At 48.6% G+C, this 21,612-nt stretch overlaps 2 protein-coding genes across 13 annotated transcripts in view; one reads left to right on the top strand and one right to left on the bottom strand.

Moving 5' to 3' along the window:
* Window positions 1-13,429, bottom strand: part of UBAP2L (ubiquitin associated protein 2 like) — a 48,330-nt gene extending 34,901 nt beyond the window's left edge. For 7 of the 10 annotated variants that reach the window (XM_061605541.1, XM_061605546.1, XM_061605545.1 and 4 more), the window contains exons 1-5: window positions 13,354-13,429; window positions 4,374-4,497; window positions 2,599-2,676; window positions 2,195-2,305; window positions 748-916 (exon numbers count right to left, since the gene is read on the bottom strand). In XM_061605541.1, the coding sequence (XP_061461525.1) occupies window positions 748-916; window positions 2,195-2,305; window positions 2,599-2,676; window positions 4,374-4,457 (442 nt within the window). In that variant the 5' untranslated portion in view covers window positions 4,458-4,497; window positions 13,354-13,429. Of the gene's footprint in view, window positions 1-747; window positions 917-2,194; window positions 2,306-2,598; window positions 2,677-4,373; window positions 4,498-12,837; window positions 12,958-13,167; window positions 13,233-13,353 lie in introns of those variants that run through there. The other 3 variants (XM_061605542.1, XM_061605544.1, XM_061605543.1) reach the window with 3 other exon arrangements.
* Window positions 13,430-14,372: 943 nt separating this feature from the next.
* C22H1orf43 (chromosome 22 C1orf43 homolog) lies at window positions 14,373-21,612 on the top strand. 3 transcript variants are annotated; one of them, XM_061606377.1, is made up of 7 exons: window positions 14,377-14,538; window positions 15,799-15,900; window positions 17,263-17,380; window positions 17,509-17,562; window positions 18,483-18,649; window positions 19,498-19,556; window positions 21,151-21,612. In XM_061606377.1, exons 1-7 carry the CDS (start codon window positions 14,458-14,460, stop codon window positions 21,347-21,349), a joined length of 780 nt encoding a protein of 259 aa, XP_061462361.1. In that variant the 5' UTR covers window positions 14,377-14,457; the 3' UTR covers window positions 21,350-21,612. The 3 variants fall into 3 exon arrangements, with proteins under 3 accessions (XP_061462362.1, XP_061462361.1, XP_061462360.1); XM_061606376.1 differs by lacking the exon at window positions 14,377-14,538 and adding an exon at window positions 14,569-14,591; XM_061606378.1 differs by lacking the exon at window positions 15,799-15,900 and having other exon boundaries at window positions 14,373-14,538.

The following is a 21,612-nucleotide window of genomic DNA, read 5'->3' as shown; positions in this document are numbered from 1 at the left end:
GTAAAGTGAAGGTCCGTATAGCGGGGTATTCCTGTATATTTAATCAGAAACTGTTACACCGGAGGTCTCCCTTTTGCCATCAGTTAACAAGGCCAGTTATCCGGAAGAGAGGCAATCCATCCTGCTCCTCTCTAGTTTCCCCAGCCCTGCCCCCGCCAATTGTGAATTAATATACTCATGTTGGATTGTACAGATTCAGTGTCTTCAATTCCCCCAGGGTCTTTAAAATGAAACGGCTGCTTTAAGGACAGAGATACATGGTCTTCAAATAAAAATATAGTATGATCCGTAGGTTGCAGGACAGATGGCAGAGGCGGGGGGGGGAGACTCGGTGGGCATTTCTTTTAAAAAGCCACAAACACGCAAGCAAAACATATTTAACGGCTGGCCTGTGACACAGTGTTTGCATGAGCAGGTCTTGGAAAAAAATAAAATTAAATATGGCTCCCAATTACTCAGGACACCTGGGTATTTGAAACGTTTTGTCCTTTCCCATGCAGGGCTAGTTCAGAAAAAAAAAGAGTGATGATGGCTCCCAGGAATTCAAAATGTGACTATGTTCTTCCCCCCCCAGCTCTGTGCATTGCGGTGCCTTCCAGGTTCAACAGGCAGACAGGGAAGCCACTTTGCCTCTGAGTTGCCCCCCTCTAGCCGCAAGGTTTTAACCATCCGCTGCCTTTCCTCTCTTCTACTGTCCCCACCCCACATCGGAGCAGTCACTATTCCACGTAAAGCAGCAACTCGTACACTCTCTTCCACGGCTAGTTCCTCGGCCCCTTCGTGGCAATCCGCCCCGCCGCCGGCTGAAGTCTCTCTCCCTGTCTCGGTTCTCTTTGCCTTCTTCGCTGGGCTCCGTCTGTCCGCTCTCTTTTTGTCCTGAAACACCCTTCTTCTTCCCAACCATCTCCCAAGAGTGCTAAGAAGAAAGCAAGCAAGAAAAGGTTTATTCTCAACGCACAGAATGCACACTCGTATTCATTTTAACATCCTTGACACACAGTGGAGGAGATGAGGATGCCTACTTGCGTTCAACCCCTTCAAAGTGGTGTATCAGGTGTGGGGAACCTTTGGCCCTCCAGACGCTGCTGAACTACAACTCTCATCAGCCCCAGCAAGCATGGCCAAAGACAATGGGAGAGCTATCCCAGAGCTATGCAAGAGTCCACCGATTTACAATGCTCTAAACTTGGATATCCCTTTACTCATGTAACCAAGCTACCTCGCAACAAAATCCAGAAGACATCAACCAAAGTTCAAATTCCAGTTCAATTATGAACTCAATTTTTTTTTTTTATGGGGAAGCATCATTGTATCAACTAGGCTTCATTTCTCAAATGGGAATTACAAAAGCGATCAATGCTTGTGTGAAGACCGCAGACTTTTTTGCCCATCAGATGTACCGCGCAGAGGTGCTACAACCAGGACAGGAGCATTACAAGACCTGGGAGTAGGGCCACACTTGGATCAGTAATCACCAGCCTTCTCAAACCTTAGACCAGGGTGGGAACCCTTTCTTCAGCCTGAGGGCCACATACCGGGGGGGGGGGCTGGAGGCCCACGTGGGTGGAGCAACAAATATGTTACCTTTGTACAGTGGGCTACTTTTTACACACCCAACACTCTCCTCTCCATCCAGACAAGCAAGAGACAGGACCAGAGTTCAAAGACACATTCCGGCCAGACAAAAACACGTGGGGTGCAATGCAGGGCCGGAAAGGGGCGTGGCTAGGGAGGAAGAGGTGCAGTCTGGTGACAGTTCTAAGGAGGAGCCTCCTTGAGGGCTTCCTGCCTCAGACCCCATGCAAGGGTTTGCTTAGTCTCCAACCTGACATTTCCAAAAAATATATATCACACTTTCATGTTGCTCTTTTGCTTTGCAAGCTTGTGTCCCTGGCTCCCATACGCTTAAAAATAAACTGAAACCCATTAGCTGCAGCCGATGTGACCCATCATTGGGGATGATAGGAGTTGTAGTCCAGCAACATCTGGAGGACCAGCAGGTTAGGAAAGGCTCAGCTAGGAGAATGAGGGCAAAGGCACACCTCACACCGCCTCATCCCCAAACAGCCCCAGAAACAGCATGGAACGTACACACGGGCTGCCCTCCTCCACGTGCGTGCTTCTCCTATCAATCCAGCAAAGGCTCTTTGCAACCCCAGATCCCCTTTGCCATCTGAGCAGCCACCAGATTTACCGTGTCTGGGTTCCCTTCCAACAGCACATTGATGGCTCTGTTAACATCCCCGTTGCAGTCGTGCAAGGCAATCACACACTCATCCTGGTTCTTGCCTGTGATGTCGATCAGCTGCAGAGGAGGGAAAGCAATGGGCACAGAGTCACTTGTAAGGCCCAGAGCCGCTCACGCCACCCCGGCAACGCCACCCCACAGTGCCCACACACACACAAGCAGCCATAAGAGTGGCCCTCTCCCCAGGAGATGTCAGAGAAGACCTGCAGGGAAAGGCACTAAAAGACATGCCTTCCCACAGATCTGCCACAAACACACCAGCACTCTGACAGCATAGTGGGCAGCCAGGGGCTTGCGCCCAAGCCAAGCCTCCCCTCTCCTTGGTTCCTCCAGCATCCTAAAGCACTCACTTGTTTCACCTTCTCCTCAAAGTCAGCATCGTTGTGGTCGGATATCATCTGTGCAAGTCGGATTTGCTCTGCAGTGGCCTGCAGGGAGGAGAGCCAGAGACAGCAGCGTTAGAACTTTCCGTTTTTAAAAGGACACCACCAAATGGAGCAGGAAGGTGACAGGTTAACGTTGTAAGTGAGGCATCACCCAGTAGCAGGGAAACTGTTTGAGGAAAGAGGCGTAGAGCAGGAGAAGGAGCCAGGACCTCCTGCCCTGGATACTGTTACGTGCCCCCTCCTTTGTGGATTCCAAGTGCCATCAAGTTCCGAGGGAAGAGGGCCGCATTCACACCATACATCTAAAGCATCATACCACTTTAAACCATCATGGCTTCCCCCCAGAGAATCCTGGGAACTGTAGTTTGTGAAGGGTGCTAAGAGTTGTTAGGAGACTCCTCTTTCCTTCTCAAAGCTACAACCCCCGAGTTCTCTGGGAAGAAGGACTGATTGTTAAGTAAATGTGGGAACTGTAGCTTTGCAAGGGGAACAGGGAACTCCCAAACTACTTAACTCCCAAACTACTTAACAAACTACAGCTCCCAGAATTCTTTGGGGAAACCATGATGGTTTAAGTGGTATAACATTGCTTTAAATGTATTGTGGCCAAGATGTGTGCAGCACTGCCCCCCCAAGCCTACATTAATTACCTGTTCATCTTCCAGATCCGATTGGGGGTGGGTGGGGAGGAGTTTTTCCAGAGGGGATTATTCTCCTAGAGAGCCAGAATCTGCATAGACAGACCTATAAAACTATGTTATAACTCTAAATACTGGCCCCTGAGCTTGCTTTCCCCCCTTCCCATCCCTTCTTCCTTGTCTTCAGAAAGGGGCAGGCACTGATCTTTGTAAGCTGTTTTGTGAGCTTTTTTTACTTAAGAGCATGGTATTAATACTTTAAATAAATACCCTGGAACTACTAGTACTAAGATAGCTTTCAGCTCTCAGTGAAAAAGAGATGAGGGTCAACATCATCCAGAGCATGGCCTAAACTGGAAAGAGAAGTTTAAATCATCTCACCCAGGCTTTTGCTCTGCTCTCTGTTAAACTGGGATAATCATGGTTCCAAAAGAGCTGCTGCGGGGATCAAGGTAAGATCTCAAACCCTCTATGTTCGCTCCCTTATCTGAGTTTGTATTCCTTTGTATTTAGATATAGATAATGTACCATGTTTCTTAGAAATGCCTGCATAACCAACTCATCGAGCTTATCAAAGTTGACGGTGGCAGGTTTTCAAGGCATTTCATTGCCCAGGTAACCAGGTGTTTTGGTACAAGTGCTCAGATATTCCAAGAGGTTCAGAGCGGGTGCCCACGGAACTGAACAATTTCACCCACCCGTCCTCCTTGTTAAATGAGGTTTGGAAATTGCTATGGTCAGGACACTGGAGATTTCACCAACCCAGCCCTGTCTTGCTTACTGATAGAAATCTGGAAACGGCTAAAAGGCAGAGATAAAGGGGAAGAGGAAGAAGAGTTTTCTGATCTGTTTCTTCTGGCGCTTGCCCCACAAAAGCCAGAATGCTGCTTCATCTCCAAAGCATGCAAGTTTAAGCCGCAAGCTAAGAACCAGCCAGTCAGGGGTGTGGAGGAGTTTCCCTTTGTCTCCCAGGGAAAGACGTTGGGGCCAGGGCACTCTTAGTCACGGGGGGGGGGGAGAAAAGGAGCAAGGAGGAGGAAGAGGACTCTTCCCACCACGCGGACTGGTTTCCATGGAGACTCCACCCAGCTCCGCCCTCACCTGTGGCCGCTGCTTGTGCTGTGCCTGGTTCTGCGCCTGCTCCCAGCTTCCCCGGGCTCGGTTCGTGCCCACCGAGGTCATCATTTACAGTATATACAAATAACAGTATTTACAAGGTAGAACTCTGGAGAGGATGAGAGAGGAGGGGGGAAAGAAAGAGCAGGTTGGTTGGTTTGTTTAAACAGAAATCAGCAAGGGGATGGCCCAGCCACAGTAACAACCCTTCAGCCATTTTAGCCCTTCAGGCTAAAATAATTTCTGTTTGCCAAGGCCTTTGACTGAACAGAAGAGGAGCCTGGCTGCTGGGTCAGGCCAAAGGGGGTCCTAGTTCAGCATCCTGTTCTCACAGCGGTTAACCAGGAGCTTCTTGGGGAAGCCTGCAAGCAGGACCTGAAACAAAAGCAGCTCTCTCTCCTCTTGCGATTCACAGCAACTGGTAGCAACACAGCCCCTGACAGCAGAGGTAGAACATTGCCATCAGTAGCCTCGTACTCCATGAATTTGTCTAAACCTCTTTTGAAGCCATCCAAGTTAACTGGGAGGGTCATTGGGTTATGTTTTCTGGCCTTCTAGTGGTCATCTTTTAGTGGGGCTGGGTAGCATTTGTCATTTTTAATAAACATTCTTGGATGAGGATGTTTAAGCACTGCAAAACAATCCTAAACACAAAGAGTATTAATGTCTTTTATGCCGTAAGTTGCTTTCAGTCTTGTGTTTGAAAAGCAACAAATATAATAAAACTGAAATGTTGCTAATATATAACAATATTTACAAATAATAGTATTTACAAGGTAGAACTCTGGAGGGGATGAGAGAGAAAAAAGCAGTTATAAATCATGGAAACCAGCATGCGGATGGCCCTGCCACAGTAAAAGCATTTTAATTGTTGCAAATACACACACTCCCTCTTACTTCCCTTTATCCCCTGATTAATGTGGAATAACTAGAGATGTGAAGGTCCAGAAAAACACTGGAAAAAATTAGAAAAGAACTTTTTCCCCCTGAAAAATTGGGGGGGGGGGAGAATCAAAAGAAAACACCAGAAAAATCCCCATTTTTCCCAAGCTTTCATATCTCTAAGAATAACTGCTATACACCTACGTAATTCTCAATCCCTTGGTTGCGGCGGTCACACATTCCCTTCCCCAGTTTTCCCTCCCCCTTAAAAAATCATAGTGAATCCACCATTAGCTTGTGGGTGTGAATTTGCATCTCCTAGATTCAGAGTTCATTCCTCAAATCCATTAGTTCTCCAAACAGAGAGAGAAGAGTTCCCATCTCAGCTTGTTCTCAGCCATTCAACTCCAGGTGAAAAAGCCTTTTGGTAAAACCTATCTCCCGAAGGAAAGTTTCCATTACCAATGGAAAGTTAGACTGATGTTGCAACACACCACCAAAAAAAGGAACTCTGATGAGCTGGCATCTCAGAGGGGGCAGCAATATTCTCCATCTGAGTAGCATCTGGCAACCCTCAGAGAACTGGCCACCGCTGAGTCCTTGGTAAGGCCACAGTTTGAAGCAAGGCTTGAACCAGGGGCTTTCCTGGTTTCGCAAGCTCTGGCCCCAACATCATCCCAGCTCTCAACAAGAACGAGGCCAAGGTTTATGAAGTCAAAAGCAGCACAAGGAGGTTCTCGCGCATCTGCGCTGCCTATCTAAGAACGATGGCACAAACAATCTTGCACCCCTCACCCTGGTAGATGCGTGCAACTCAGCACACACAAGCAGGCCTCCGAACAGTGGAGGCTTGTCCTTTAGAGCAGATGGGGCAGCACCCCACCAACCTCTGCCTTTTTACTTACATCCATTACATCCTACACCGGTGGAGGCTGGTCCATTAGGGCGAATAGGACTCTGCCTCACCAACCTCATCGGCCCTTACCTGCCTGCCTTCTTACTTACAACCAATCAGCCGGTGGCTCCGCCTGCCATTGGCTCTGGCTCTGCCTACTATAGGACTCCCAGTCTTCCACCCCACCAGTCTTGGTGTGCACCAGCTGCCACTGCCTCCAAACACAAGCATATGGAGAAAAGTGCAGAGCATATACTTAAGAAAACCCACACGTATTAGGTTAAGGGGGAAGGACCAACGCTCAGCAATACAGCATCGGCCTTGGGTCTGCCATTCAATCCCCAGCATCTCCAGGCAGCGCTGGGGAAAGATTCCCTGCCTTGAAATCCTGGAGAAATGCTGCCAGTCAGTGTAGACAGTACTGAGTTTGATGGAGGACGGATGGCCTGAGACCTGGGCACAACAGCACCTTCCCCACTTGTGATCTCCAGCTACTGGTATTCAAAGGCATAAAGCCTCCAACAAGAACATAGTCATTGGGGCTAGTAGCCATTATTCTCCACGAACACGTCTCATCCTATCTTAAAGCCATCCAAGTTGGCAGCCATCGCTGCAGGGCCAGCCCAACTATTGGGCAGTGAGGCGGTTGCCTCGGGGAACAAGAGGGTGCTGGGGACACTGGAAAGGTGTTGGAAGACAGAGATATGCATGTGACAGGTGGCCTGCCACACAACCCCCAAGCAAGCCTGCTGCCACCCTTCAGTATGGTGGAGGATGTTCTCTTGTTGCCAGTGCTGAAGTAACTCAGCGGCTAGTCCAGTTGGGTTTTACATATGGAAAGGGAGCGGGGGCACCATCCTTTTCCCTCAAGCAGTAAAACTATCTTGGGTTGGCCCTGGTAGCAGGTGATGTGAAGGACCCTTCTCTGTCCGAGACCTTGGAGAACTGCTGTCCATCAGAGGAGACAATTCTGGACTGGATGATCTTCCAAACTGGGATGTGGTCAAACTGCAGTTAAGCTATTGCATTTCAGTGGCAGACTAAGCAACTGCACACAGAGAATACAGAGTTCTGAGACCTCCATTCTGGAGGACGGCTTCAGGACAGAGTCCCCACACACTGATATCTATTATGTCAGCTTCAACAAGGTTGTAGCCACTGGAGTTCATCTGGGGGGGTGGGGGATAAAATAAACTGGTTTTGTAGTTCAGAGACAGCTTTATTTGAATTTTAAAACACATAAATATAAGTGAGCATTCAGAACTATTCCACAAGCAATATGATTTAAATGATTTATAATTTTAAACCTTCCAAAAGGACTGGAAAAGATCTCATTGCCCAAAGCCTTGGGGATCTGCCAGGGGTCAGAGCAACCCTGATGAAATAAGAGCAGAAATCCAGCATTTTACTTTCCACAGTGGCCGGCCCAAAACTTTCAGAAAGCCCGCAAAACAGGACATAAAAGTAACAGCAACTGGGAAGCAAAGATAAACCTGACTCCAAATTAACCATCACAAATAATGGACCTCCTCTTCTAAAGCCATCTGAGCCAGGGCCTTCAGCACACCTTGTGGCAGCAAATTCCGTAAATTATGAAGTGGACCAGATGGCTCCACCACTTGACTCTGTACAACATAGCTTTGACAGAATCACATGACACTGTTCCCTCCCCTCCCCACCTAGCACTATGGGGCTATTTATTCTCCTGGTCAAGTCCCGACCATAAACACATCACTCAGTTAGCATAAGAAAAGAACCTCAGTGTACTTCCTGTATCACAACCTCAGTGACTTCCATCTCATGGGTGGAAGAAACTTCCTGTTTATACATGAGTAGGCCTTCGAGTCAATGATACTGAAATCTAGAGTTGTCTCCATTGGTTTCACAGTAGAAGATCCAATGTTCACACAGGTCTGGGGCTTTTAGGATTGATTCAGCCCCCTCCAGAACCCACAACTGGGAATTTAGGGAGAATTCTACTAGATTTCTCAGTCACTGTCTCAACTACAGCATCAAGAACAGAGGTATCTGGGTGTTTTCACACCAGAATGGACACCACTGAAACCCAGTGTGCCAGTCTGGAAAACTACCATGAGCAACCTTCAGGGCGGGATGCCAAATTTCAAGATGGATACTGACAAAATTGGAAAGGGTTTTACAGAGACAAACGAAAAACTCAGAAGGAATGCAACAACATTTGAAGATACAGCCATATGAGGAAAAACTCTGAAAACAGTGATACAGCTGGAAAAGGAGACATAACACGATAAGAGTTTCTTTAAAGGAAAACGGGGGTTCTTCTCTGAGATCAGGATGAAAAGCTATGGGTTTCCGTTTAGTCAGAATATTTAAGCATTAGAAGTAATGGTATGTATACGATTCTCCTAAACCTCAAAGCATTTCACCAACACCATTTCAAGAATCCTTAATCCAGTAAGCTAGGTCAGTGTTACTATTCTCATATTACTATTGGAGAGGAACAGTAGTTTTTTGTTTATTATTTCTAGGGTTTTGATATTATCCAAACGAGAGCACTGCTGAGATTTTAACTAGAGATGTCCAGCTCGTGATTTGAATTCTTAACCATCACACTAAGCCAGTTCAAGCAAAGCTTCCAGAGATGGCTTACGAGCCCAGCTCCGCATCTTGTCCATGTGGAAGGTCCCAGGTTTAATCCCAAGCAGGGCTGGTAGAGATCCCCGTCTAAAATTCTAGAGCAGGTCTGGGGAACGTTTGGCCCTCCAGTTATTGTTGAACTCCAACTTCCAGGGATAATGTGAGTTGTAGCTCAGCTCCATCTAGAGAAGCAAAGGTTCCCCAGTCCCGCTGTAGAGAGCCACTGCCAGTCAGCGGAGACAGTACTGAGCTAGATGGGCTAAGGCCTGACTTCATACAAGGCACCTTATTATGTTCCTAACGAGCAGCCCAAGAATAGGCAGTCTTCTCCTTTTTGAAAGTTTGAAGGAAAAGGCTGTCAACTTGTCTACCAGAGACCCTTTAGGGATGGATAGTCAAAGAAGAGGGCTGGGCCCACACAGCATCTTCCAAGTCTCCAAGATGCCATGAGCAAAGCAGTAAGAAAGATTATTCTTTGTTGGAGAGAATAAACGCTGGCAGAAGCCAGAGATGCTGACAGCGCATTTATGCTTTTGGCAACCTAAGCAGGCAAGGCTTCACAGCTATGGACGGAAAAGCCCAGGTACATGCAAAAGACAAAGCTGATCTGCTTTTAATAGAAGAGGATTTTTTTTTCTCTAAGGCTGCAATTCTCTGCATAGTTATCTGGGAGTTATTCCCACTGACGTCAAAGAGATTTGCTTTGGAGTCAACATGCACGAGGACCAGACTGCGTAGGAAATTACAACACAAACGTACTTTACTAAAATGCTCCACAACAGACCTTAGGTTTATTTATAAAACTTGCATACCACCCTCTAGCCAGAGTTCTCCAAGAAGTTTTCAGAAAGACAGACCTTAAAACTCGTTTTGGGTGCAAAGTGATATATATATTCAGTTAATTATATTTATTCAGATTTATTATCATTATTATTATTACCATCGCTGCTACTACTGCTGCAATCAAACCTGGTAAGGTTCTTAAGGGCTCAGTTTTATCTTCTTAAAGTGAAAAAGTTTGCCATGTTATTTTAATTAGCTGCAAGAACCACAAATACTATCAAATGTGTTGACTTTCGCTGCGTGAGGCCTGAGTCCTCAAACCCCTAAACAAAGGTGGGGAACCTGGGACACTCCAGATGTTGCTGGACTGCAATTCTCCTCTTCCTTCACCATTATCTATGCTGGCTGGGGCTCTTGGGAGTTGGAGTCCAACAACTTCTAAAGGGTCGCAGCTGACCCATCCATGCCCCTAAAGAGTGAGGGAGACAAACAGAACATTAACAAAAATTCCAAGCCTTAAAAAGGAGAAAGAAGCTTCGAACCCTCAAAACTAAGCAATGGCGTAGTCACATAGCCAGGGCTGTGTAGTCAGTACGCCAAACCTTCAACTCTGACTCCTCTATTTTTCTACTGTCCGACTCCGACTCCACCCAAAATTGCTTCCAACTCTACAGCCCTGGAAAGGGCTGTAAATGTCTTTTTAAACTGGAAGCTCTCGTAGGAGCATTTTTATCGCTGCCTGAATATGCGCTGATCTTGGCATCACAGCATTTGTCTTCATCTGGGTCCTGACACACAAAATGCTTTCCATCTTGAGTTATGGTGAAATGCTCAACTACAGCTGACTTCATGGGAAGCTTCTTTGACATTTTGAATTTATATTTTAAAAAATTTGTCAATCAAAATTTATTTTGAAGCCGGAGTCGGTACATTTCTACCGACTCCAACTCCACCCAAAATTGCTTCCGACTCCGACTCCACAGCCCTGCTCATAGCTTCTGTTCCTTGCCTCTAAAACAGGAATTAACAACAGTCCACTTCAGGGAGGAGTTGTTAAAGGGATTGACTATTGCCTAAGCACTGAGGCTGCAATCCTAACCCCACTTAAGTCGGGGCAAGCCACACAGAATTCAATAGGACTTATTTCTCAGGAAACATGGTTAGGATTGCACTGAAAGCTATTGAGCTCCTTCCTGCAAAGTAAGATTGAAAAGGCCAGTTGCACTGTGGCACAAGAGACGACACTGCCCAACAAGAACAGGAGAATCACATTCGTTGTGTTGGGCCGGTCCAAGTTCTCTGGTGCAAGGAGAGGAACTTCCCATGGGTGGGAAGTAGAAGCAACACGACAGGTGAGGGCTAGAAATGGAATTGCAGGTGCCCAGCTCTCTCACAGCTGCCAAATCCTAACTGAAATAACCACATAGAAAACAGAGGACCTAAAAATCATATTGGCTACCTGGAGGAGATTGCATGGGGAGGACAAGTGACAGAGATAAATAGAAAAACCAACACAAACTACAAAGTTTGAGGAGGAAAAGCCAAGCTGGATGTCCTGCAAGACAAGCAGAACACCTTTATGAAGACCCCATTTAGATACCAAATCCCCTGGAGAACAATGGCGGATGACTTTTTAAGGCAGGACAGCAAGAGCTGTTTGAAGTTATTCCTGGTGCCTCTTTCAGTAAATGCCACACCCTCTGGGTCAAAAGTTTCCAATGCTCCGAGGGAATTCTTTCAGCACCCCACTTGCCACAGGGGGACTGCACGACACTAGAGGACTTCACATCAGGTCCAAACGGCAGTAGGGTGTATGCCTGTTCTGCTAACGTAGCTCACTGACCACCTTCTTTCAGCCGAACCTACAGCATAGAGATTTGATGGAAACTTTGGCACCAATGCGGCATGTAGCTGGACTTGGAGACCCAGACTTGAAACCCTGTGCTGTCACGCCGCTCATCGAGGCCAGTCACCCCCTCAGTCTAACCCTCCCAAGTTTTTGCATAAGAATAAAAAACAGGGTAAGCCCATACACACCTGGGTATCCCATCCTGCTTAAATAAAAGACACAACCAAAAATATTAAAACCTACAAACAAAGCAAAGAGTTTAAAAGCAAACTAAAAAAGAAGAAAACACTTGGGAAAAATATCCACCATAGCGGTTTAGAAAATGATTTATGGATGCTATCATATGGGCCAATTAACAGGCCAATCCTATTTGTGTTCTTTCAGAAGTACCACTGCCTGCAGTGGGCTTACTGTATAGAAAGTGTGCACAGGACTGCAGCCTAGCAGACCAGCCCACTTCATTGCTCAGAAGCAAAAAGACCCACTTTGCACCATGGCACCTACACCCTAGTAAACATGCACTGAACCCTAGCAGCCCAATCCTTGGAACAGTTACTCAGAAATAAGAACATAAGAAGAGCCTGGCTGGTGGATCAGGCCGAAAGGCCCTTCTAGTCCAGTATCCTATTCTCACAATGGCCAACCAGATGCCTATGGGAAGCCCGCAAGGAAGGCTTGAGCACAATGGTCCTCTTTCACTCTTGGTCCCCAGGCAACTGGTCTTCAGAGGTGCACCGGAGGCAATATAGAGCCATTATGACTACTAGCCACCGAAAGGCTCCATTACGCAATGTGGGATATCGGACGATGAAGTAACCTCCTAGCTAAGCATGCAAAGGATGGCAGCCAACAGCCTGATCCTTGACACGCTAAACTTGCAGGGGCAAGCTTGCTCTGTGACCTTGGCACAAATCGTTGTTTCATTTGCAAACCCTGGAGATCAAGATATATATATTTTAAAAGGAGGCTTTCCCACGTGTAGTTTGGGAGAATGCTTACAGATTTGTAGGGAGGGGAAGGAATCCATCTGTTCTCCCCCCCTTCAAACTTACCAGCTTCGCCCCCCCCAATCATGACACAATGTAGGAAGAGGGGGAGAAAGAAACGGGTCTTGAGGGAGTAAAAAAACAATGGATTCGGTTCCTAGAAAGGAAAGAGAGTATCTTCTCCACCCCTACCTCCTCCTTCAACGCAGGAAGCCCAAAGGCCTGGCAGGGAAGAGGGATCGGCGGTTACCAGCTTGGAAAGGGTGGGGTTGTTTGCTGGAAGAGGAGGAAGAAAGTGTGTGGGGGGAGAGAGAGAGAATTGTGGAGAAAGAAGAGAAGGTCTAGAAGCGGAAACAGCCAGCAAAGGCCTTCACAGTGGGGGCGAGAAGGAATGCTTTTAAAAATATATATAAGGAGGAGTAGGAGAAAGCGGCCTACCTAACAAGGAGAAGAAAAAGAGGATTCACCTCGAAGGAAAAGGTTAAGCTCGACTCAGACCCTCCCTGGCCCAGCGAGGCGCGATACGCAAGTCCCCGGCTTCGCTCCGGCCGACTAGGCCGCGGTGGCGTCCGAGACCGGAACTCTCCCCCCTCCCCCTCCTCACGCCCCCTTCTTCTTCCTCCTCCTCTTCCTCAGGCCCAGCTCTCCAGCGCCCCCCCCACAACTACTAACACCACCACAAATTATATGTACATATATCTATAAACATATATATATACATAAATGTAACCCCGGCCGAACTTTTCCTTTTTTTCTTTCTCTACTCACCCTCCACACAAAACCTTTCAGCCGCACAAAAAAAAAACTTCCCCTCACAAAACGTAATAAAATTATATATTTATATAAAGGAGGAATTTATTATGATGATATGCAGGAAAGGGGGGGAAAGGGGGCGGGGCCCGCCGCTTAAAGGGCCCGCGCGCAATTCCCGGCGCGGCCGCCGAACTTTATTACCTGAGTCTCCTCCACCTCCTCCTCCTCCTCCGCCGCCGCCACACACACTGACAACTAACCCAGCGCGGCCGCGACCGCCCCTCTGCCCCCACCACGTGACGCGCGGGGGAGGAGGGGGCGTGGCCCCGGCGAGGCTTCACGGGCGCCTCGTCTCACGTGACGGATGGGGAGGGCAACGCCCCCTTTCTCTGTCAACTCTCTCTCTGCTTGTAAGGGTAAACTACGATTCTCAGGATTCCTGGGGAGGGGGGTGCTTTAAACGTATGGCGGGTAAACGTGTGGCAGACGACATTAGCGAGGAAAGCGGTGTCGAAATATGAGTTAATTATCTGTAATTTGGGGGGGAACCTTGTGCTGATTTTATTTGTATTTTATTGCGAATTCTATTCTCGATGGAGTTTATTAAGAAAGGTTCCTGATTTTCCACATCATCTGAAGGAGCAACGGCTCCCCACCCGTAATACAAGAAAGCGATCTCAGTCCCAATTCACACACCGTGCGTGAGTCTCTCTCTCTGTACGGGACCCTTCCTGTTTCTTGGCTTGGGTCGTTCAATTAAGACCCGGAAATGTCGCTCGCATTCCACTGAGTGGGTGATCCCAGTCCTTCATTCGCTCTTAGAGCTACAGTCACGTGGCCCTCACTTTCCCCCTCCCCAAAAACAACCCTTACATTTCACTACTATGTTTAGCATTATTATTATTTTGTCCTCAGAGGTGCACGCAGCCTCTTTTCCCCGCCCCCAACATTTCACAGGCAGATGCAGGACCTCTTTGGCCCTCTATATGCTGTTGAACTACAACTCCTATGAGCTTTAGCAAGCATGGCCAATGGCAAGGGATAATGGGAGTTGTAGTTCAGCAAAACATGTGGCGCGCCAAAGATTTCCCTCACACCGCTCTTTCTATGTCTCCTCCCACCCCTTTTGCCCCTTCTTCCTATCACCTGACACGCCTTCTCTTCCCTCCCTCTCCTCCACGGTTCTCTTCCGCCCTCCGTGGACCATAGAGACCGTCGTCTACCCCGCGGGCGTCACGTGACAGGGGCGCAGCTCGGCTTCGGCGGCCGCCATGTTGCGTGGCCCTTTGGGTGGTCGGGCCGGGGATGGCGTCCTCCTCCTCCCCGGAGTCCAGCAAGTGGCTCTCGGGGGTGAACGTGGTGCTGGTGATGGCCTACGGGAGCCTGGTGAGGACAAGCGCCTGAGAAAGAGAAGGCGCCAAAGCAAGCGCCGGAGAAAGGCACGGCTGGGAACTGTGGCCTCGTCTGATGGGGGGGCAGTGAGGGGTTGGGGGTCCGCTACGGGCCCTTGAGCGAGGGCGCGCAGCGTCGCCATGGCAACAAGCGCCCCTTTCCCTCTTCCCCTTTCCCATCTGTTTATTTATACCTTTGCTCGTCGCTCGTGGGTGCCGTATTTATAGCCCGCTTTTCCTCTAAGCCGTGTCTGCTTTATCACAACAGTCCTGTAGGGTAGCACTTGCTGAATTTTATCCTCGCAACAGCCCTGTAAGTTAGCCGTTGCCGAGTGTCGCTCTCACAACAGCCCTGTGGGGTAGCAGGTGGTCTGTTTTATCCTCGCAGCAGCCCTGTGGGGTAGCAGTTGCGCTATTTTATCCTCACAACTGCCCTGTAGTGTAGCCCTTGCCAAGTGTCATCCTCGCAACAGCCCTGTGGGGTAACGATTGCTCTATTTTATTCTCGCAACAGCCCTGTGGGGTAGCACTTGCCAAGTGCCATCCTCACAACAGCCCTGTGGGGCACCAGTATCCAAATGGAAAAATTGTTGTGTTAGTCTGTTGCAGGAAAAAGCAATCAAGGAGTCTTGCAGCCCCTTTGCAAAGGCTTCCAGAATTCTGTTGTGGGATAAGCATTCTTGGGCAAGAGAAGTAGACTCTAGTCCCCAAAAACCTATGGCAGAATCAGATTTGTTAATCTTTTAAAGTACTTCAAGACTGTTTGGTAGGTTTACCTGTGAGGTAGGTTAAGCGGGTTGCACCAACAACTCCACCAACTCCATGAAAGATCCCCAGAAGGGATCCTTCTGCAGATTTTATGGAGCGGGAGGGGAAGATCCAAGAGGGGTGAAGCTGTTGCTCAGAGTTCTCTGTTGAGTCCTTTCCAGCTTGCTCTTTCTATTTCTCCTTAAATGGTCCTTACTGGCCAGAACTGACTACTTGCAGATGAAAGTTGTGCCAGTGTTCAATAGAGTCATACCTTTTTCAATGTCTCAAGTCTTGGGAATGGCAGTAGTTACAATGATATTAGCCTCTTGCGTTGCAGCATCACGTTCCTGGCTCATGTACAGTGCATGCTGGCTATATTTTAGTCTTGAGAAGGTACCTGTGGATGGATTGGGGGAAGGGGTCATGACAGGTCTGTGAGCCTGTTTCAGCTTTTTTTTTCCCTCGTGAAGACTGACAGCACCTCATTCTTTGCTCCTTTCTCGAGGTCTTTGTGCTCCTCTTCATTTTCGTCAAGAGACAGATCATGCGCTTTGCCATGAAGTCCCGCCGTGGCCCCCATGTGCCAGTTGGCCAACATGCACCAAAGGTTTGTCAGCAAGCAACTTTTTTTTTTTTAAGGATAAGGAGAGAGGCGTGGGGACTCTTCCCAGGCTGCACACCCTCCACAGCCCTGCCCTCTCTTCCTAGGACACACCCCTCACCAGCCTTGCTTTATAACCTTGAGTGTTTCTTCCTGGCTGGAATGTGTCCTGGAACTCTGATCATGCCAGAAGAGTCATAGAATCGTAGAGTTGGAAGGGGCCTATAAGGCCATCAAGTCCAACCCCCTGCTCAATGCAGGAATCCAAATCAAAGCATTCCCGACAGATGGCTGTCCAGCTGCCTCTTGAAGGCCTCCAGTGTCAGAGAGCCCACTACCTCTCTAGGTCATTGGTTCCATTGTCGTACCGCTCTAACAGGAAGTTTTTCCTGATGTCCAGTCGAAATCTGGCTTTCTGCAACTTGAGCCCATTATTACATGTTCTGCGCTCTGGGACGATCAAGAAGAGATCCCGGCCCTCTTCTGTGTGACAACCTTTCATGTACTTGCAGAGTACTATCATATGTCCCCTCAGTCTTCTCTTCTCCAGGCTAACCATGCACAGTTCTTTCAGTCTCTTGTCATAGGGCTTTGTTTCCAGTCCCCTGATCATCCTTGTTGCCCTCCTCTGAACCTGTTCCAGTTTGTGGGAGCGTGTACAGAAACTAGCTTATTGTACCAAAAGCAACATTTCTATTCATTCCTCTATCCGCTTTTGCTTCTGGCCCGGCGTGCCACTGGCATGTGGCCCCCGAAAGGTTGCACAAAAGGGAGGGCAGCCCTTGGGCTCAAAGGGATTCTCCAGCCCTCGGTGGAAGCATTTGTTGGCCGCCCTGGGAGCATATATTGATATATTGGAGAATGAGAATATAGGATTTTCTGAGTTCCTGCCCGTAAGTGGCTATCTTTAAACATGAACCAAAGCTGTTGCCTTATGTCTGTTAGAGCTTGGAGATTTTGGGGGAAGAGAGATTCGGGGTCCTGTTGTGTCATTCATGAAGCTACATTGAAAAAGAAAATAAAAACGAAACTGCCTTATATCCAGGCAGGTCCTTAGCCCACCTACCGCAGAACTGCCAACTTTGATTGATGCTCTCCCCCAGGTCTCGAGCAAGGATTTTTCCCAGCTGTACTATTACCGATACTCATGGCCCTCCAAATCGGGGCCGGCCCTGCCATTAGGTAGAGCGAGGCAGCCTCAGGCAGGCACTTTTCTGTTTTGTTGAAAGGGCAGCAAATTGGTTAGCTGTTATTATTATTGCATGTAGCTAGCCAGATACTTTTTTTGCAGATGCTTGTGGAATTTTTCTGTGTGCAAAGCCTCTGCTGTTAGCACTAAGCTCTGTGCCTTCTCTTTTACCCATTCAGGCCCTGAAGGAGGAGATTGACATCCGGCTGTCACGGGTTCAGGACATCAAGTATGAGCCCCGGCTGTTGTCCCACAACGACGTCCGCCTCCTTCAACTGGAGTCACCTCGAAGCCCATGTATGGTCTCTCTAAATATATGTTTGGGGGGGGGAGGGCATGGGTGTGGGGCTCCTCCTATGGTGTCTTGCCTCAGAGCATGGGATGTTGCACTGACTCACACCTCTGGGCCATCTGCTTTCTTGCAGTTTGCTATAACTACGTGTACAGGATGAAGGCCTTGGATGCTATTAGAGATTCAGGTAAAAAAAATGACGTCACCATGGAACACTTAGCAGGGCAAGGGCTGGAGAATAGATGTGTCCCTCCCCATGTGGTTGGACTCCAGTTTCCATCAGCCCGCAGCCAGCATGGCCAGCAGACAGAGATGGTGGGAGCTGTAGCAGGGCTGTGGAGTCAGAGCCGGAAGCAATCTTGGGTGGAGTCGGAGTCAGTAGAAATGTTCCGACTCTGGCTTCAAAATAAATTTTGATTGACACTTTTTTTAAAATATAAATTCACAATGTCAAAGAAGCTTCCCGTGACGTCAGCTGTGGTTGAGCATTTCACCATAACTCAAGATGGAAAGCATTTTGTGTGTCAGTGCATGACACAGGACCCAGATGAAGACAAGTGCTGTGACACCAAGATCAGCGCATATTCAGGCAGCGATAAAAATGCTCCTATGAGAGCTTCCAATTTAAAAAGACATTTACAGCACTTTCCAGGGCTGTGGAGTTGGAAGCAATTTTGGGTGGAGTCGGAGTCGGACAGTAGAAAAATAGAGGAGTCGGAGTCGAAGGTTTGGCGTACCGACTCCACAGCTCTGAGCTGTAGTCCAGCAACCTCTGGAGGCCTCAGACTGGGAGAAGGGTTGAGTTAACCGATTAGCCAGCTGTTAACTCTGCAGCTCTAATTAAAGCTGATTTACTTGCCACGTGGAAATCAAGAGATGTGGATGAAGCTTTCTCATGAGGAAACTATTGCAGTCGTGGGGAATCTGCAGCCTCCCCAGACAATGTTGGAGCCCAGTTCCCATCTGCTCCTGTCACCAGGATGGGCTGCAGTCTGGAATGTTGGAATGTTTCTTTTAGCACCAAGCTGTCGAGGCCCTTGGCTAAGCCGTCCGGCCTGCTCAATCTCTTTCTTGCTCATTCTCACTCCCCCCCCCCACTCCCCATAGAGATCCCATTCTCCGCCGAAGGCAGACACCCCAAATCCTTGATAGGGAAGAACTTCCGCACCTACCTGGTGGACCTGCGGAACTCCAGCACTCCTTTCAAAGGCATCCGGAAGACGCTGATTGACACTCTCCTGGACGGGTACGAGAGTGCCCGCTACGGCACGGGGGTGAGTGTTCTCTTGCCCTGGGTGGACTGCAGGACAGAGCTGGGAGTTCAAAAGCATCCATAGGACTGTTGCTCAGCCCCCAATACCCATCATATCTGACCATTGGCTGTGCTGTCTGGGGCTGATGGGAGATGAGAGGCCAACAACGTCTGGAGGGCGCTGGGTTAGGGAAGGCTGGTATGCCAACGCTGAAAGCATCCAGCTCTCTCTCCTTTTTTAATTTTTTCTGTAACAGACAGCCTTAGGTTCGGCTCTGCCCCCTTTTCCTTTTGCATCGGGACAGTGGCAGCTGGTGGGGCGGAAGGCAGCGAGCCCACCAGGAGGTGGAGGCAGAGCCAGTGAGAGGAGGAGCCAACTCATTCTGGGTTTGTCTCCATCCTCTGCCCCACAAGGGCAACACTGAGATAGGAGGAGGAGGAAGTTGACAGGCAGTGTCAACCGCTGGACGGGTTGCCGCAAGCGAGAAGGGCAAGCGAGAGAGGGCCAGCTGAGGGTAGACTGAGTTTGGTGGGGCAGTGCCTCACTTGCCCTTATGGGCCAGCCTCTGTGGGCCAGTACTGCTCCAGGAATTGTAGCTCCGTGAGGGGGATTAGGGGTCTCCCAACAGATCTCAGCACTCTTCAGAAGCTACACTTCCCAGGATTCTTTGGGGGAAGCCATGACTGTTTAAAGTGGAATAATAGTGGAATAAATGTCTGGTGTGGATGTAGTCTTTGCCTCCTAGTTTTGCTTCGATGCTTAATTAGGTGGGAGGAAGTGGGGTGGGGTTGGGGTGATCCAAGGCAGGCACGGCCCAGAGTGCTAAGCCACACTTGACCTGCTTTTCTTTTTTTGTGTTTGCTCCGTAGACTTTCGGCAAGATAGAATTTCTCAAGTACCAGGAAGCTTTGTACGAGCTGGCAGCAATGTGAGTCAGGGGACTGAGGCAAAGGAGGGCGGCCAATTGTGGGGGGGTTCATCTTCCTTTCGGTAGCCGCCTTAGAACTGGGAGGGCTACGCAGGTAGGAGTCAAGCGATTACATGCTGGGAGGCCTCCCCCCCAACCCAAAGAGACACCAGCAGCGTAGAAGGGCCGTAGTTCAGTGGCAGAACACCTGCTTTGCATGCAGAAGGCCCCTAGTTCAATCCCCAGCATCTGTTTCCAGGTAGGACAGGGAAGAGGCCCCCGCGTGAAGCCCTGGAGGGTCACGGCCAGTTTGTGTTTGACCCGGGTTTCCCAAACAGGTGAGTCAATTGACCCCTTGATGAGCTTCCAAAGGGTCATCGACCCCAACCCAAATTCCTTGGAATGTAAATGAAAAAAAGTCAAGAAATACCAGTCTCTAAGAGGGTCGTGAGAATTATTCTTTTGATGTTGTAAAAAAACAGTTGTCTGAAAAGTGAAACTCTGCACCTGTATGGAGTTTTTTTAGCAATGAAGCAACATGGTCTGAAAATACTGTTATATTGTGGAAAATCATCTTATTAACTACTGAGGTTCCTCATTGGCAAGGGACGTGCATTCTGTACATGCTCACGCCCTTTAGATTCATCGTTCCCAATTAAATTTTTGGCCCTATACCTCACAAACACCTAAACTCCTTTTTGACCCACTTCCGACCCCTGTGTCTTTCTTCACCCCCTGCACAGTCCCATCAACCCCAGAGGGCTCAATATCAACCACTTTAGGAAACCCTGCATTTAGACTGTTCTGAGCTAGATAGATCAATGATCTGACTCTGCATGTTCCTTCCTAGTTTGTAAACCAGACAATATTATTTTGGGCAGACTTGGCAGCTGCCCGGGGGGTTGGGGGTGTGCCTGACTTTGCCATAGTGCTCACAAGTCCCACATTCGGGGGACCCCACCTATAGGTAGCCTATAGCCATTGTGGCTAGTAGCCAATTTAAGTTCATAACATGCATTCTTTTATTCATGTTTATCCCACCTTTTCTCAAGAAAGGCATGCATGATCCTCTGTTCTCCTGCCCTTTTTTTGTAATCCTCCCACCATCCCTGTGAGGTAGGCTAGGCTGTGTGAGAGAGAGTGTGGCAGGAGGTCACCCAAGAATCTTGAAGGCTACCGAGCAGGAAGTCGATCCTGGCTTTCCATGCTCCGAAGTCTTGTCACTTCTATTATAAAAATAAGTATATATACGATAATAAATAATTAGATACTATAATAAACCTAATAAATAGGTAATTATTTATTATCATTATATTTAGTAGTCGCTTGTTACCAGCATGTCTCGAAGCAACTTGCAGCGCGGTTAAAAACAAAAACAAATATACTATAAGAATAAAAGGACCAAATGCCCCCATGCAGCCGTAGGAAGCCTTGTCAGCAACCTAACAAGTCCCATCGGCAGGAGTAGAACCTGTAGAAGTTAGTTAGACGTGAGTCACGCCCGTTCACTTCAACGGGTCTACTTTGAGCAGGGCTAGAACCGGACACAACCCTTGTGCAGGTGGGCTGGCCATTCTCTGGCCCGGCAATTGTGCGTCTCTCTCTCTCTCTGCAGCATCAAGGCCCGAGGAGGGAGCAGCCAGCGGCAGCATCAGTCTGCAGCCAAGGACCTGACCCTCTCGCCGGACCTTTCTGGCCCGACCACCATCCAGGTCACCTACCTGCCCTCCAGCCAGAAGAGCAAGCGAGCCAAGCACTTCTTGGAGCTCAAGAGCTTTAAGGACAACTACAACACCTTGGAGAGCACCCTGTGATCTCCTACCTTTGACGCACAAAATGGCTCGAGGCCTTTGCCCCTTATGGGCAGCCCTGGCCAGCTGTTGGTTTGCCTGCCGGGACCAAGAAGACTGGGTTTTATTGGCTGGCGGTTGCTGCCAGCAGGCGCCTTTCCAGGGACCATTTGATGTGGAGCATGTTGCTGCTTTGAGCTGGGGAATGTCTTGAATTCTCCCTTCCCGGCCCCACCCACCCCCACCCTTGCAGTTTTGTAAATAAACAATTCAGTTACCTCTTTTAA

The sequence above is a fragment of the Rhineura floridana genome, chromosome 22 (genome assembly GCF_030035675.1).
Source record: "Rhineura floridana isolate rRhiFlo1 chromosome 22, rRhiFlo1.hap2, whole genome shotgun sequence".
NCBI lineage: Eukaryota > Metazoa > Chordata > Lepidosauria > Squamata > Rhineuridae > Rhineura > Rhineura floridana.
This window is presented reverse-complemented; position numbering and strand designations above follow the sequence as displayed.

Bases quoted from the DNA above. Each gene is read 5' to 3' on its own strand.
- C22H1orf43 (XM_061606377.1), top strand. From the start codon at position 14,458: ATGGCGTCCTCCTCCTCCCCGGAGTCCAGCAAGTGGCTCTCGGGGGTG. The intron at 18,650-19,497 runs GTGAGTGTTCTC...TTTGCTCCGTAG, and splicing joins GTGCCCGCTACGGCACGGGG to ACTTTCGGCAAGATAGAATT. The intron at 19,557-21,150 runs GTGAGTCAGGGG...CTCTCTCTGCAG, and splicing joins TTGTACGAGCTGGCAGCAAT to CATCAAGGCCCGAGGAGGGA.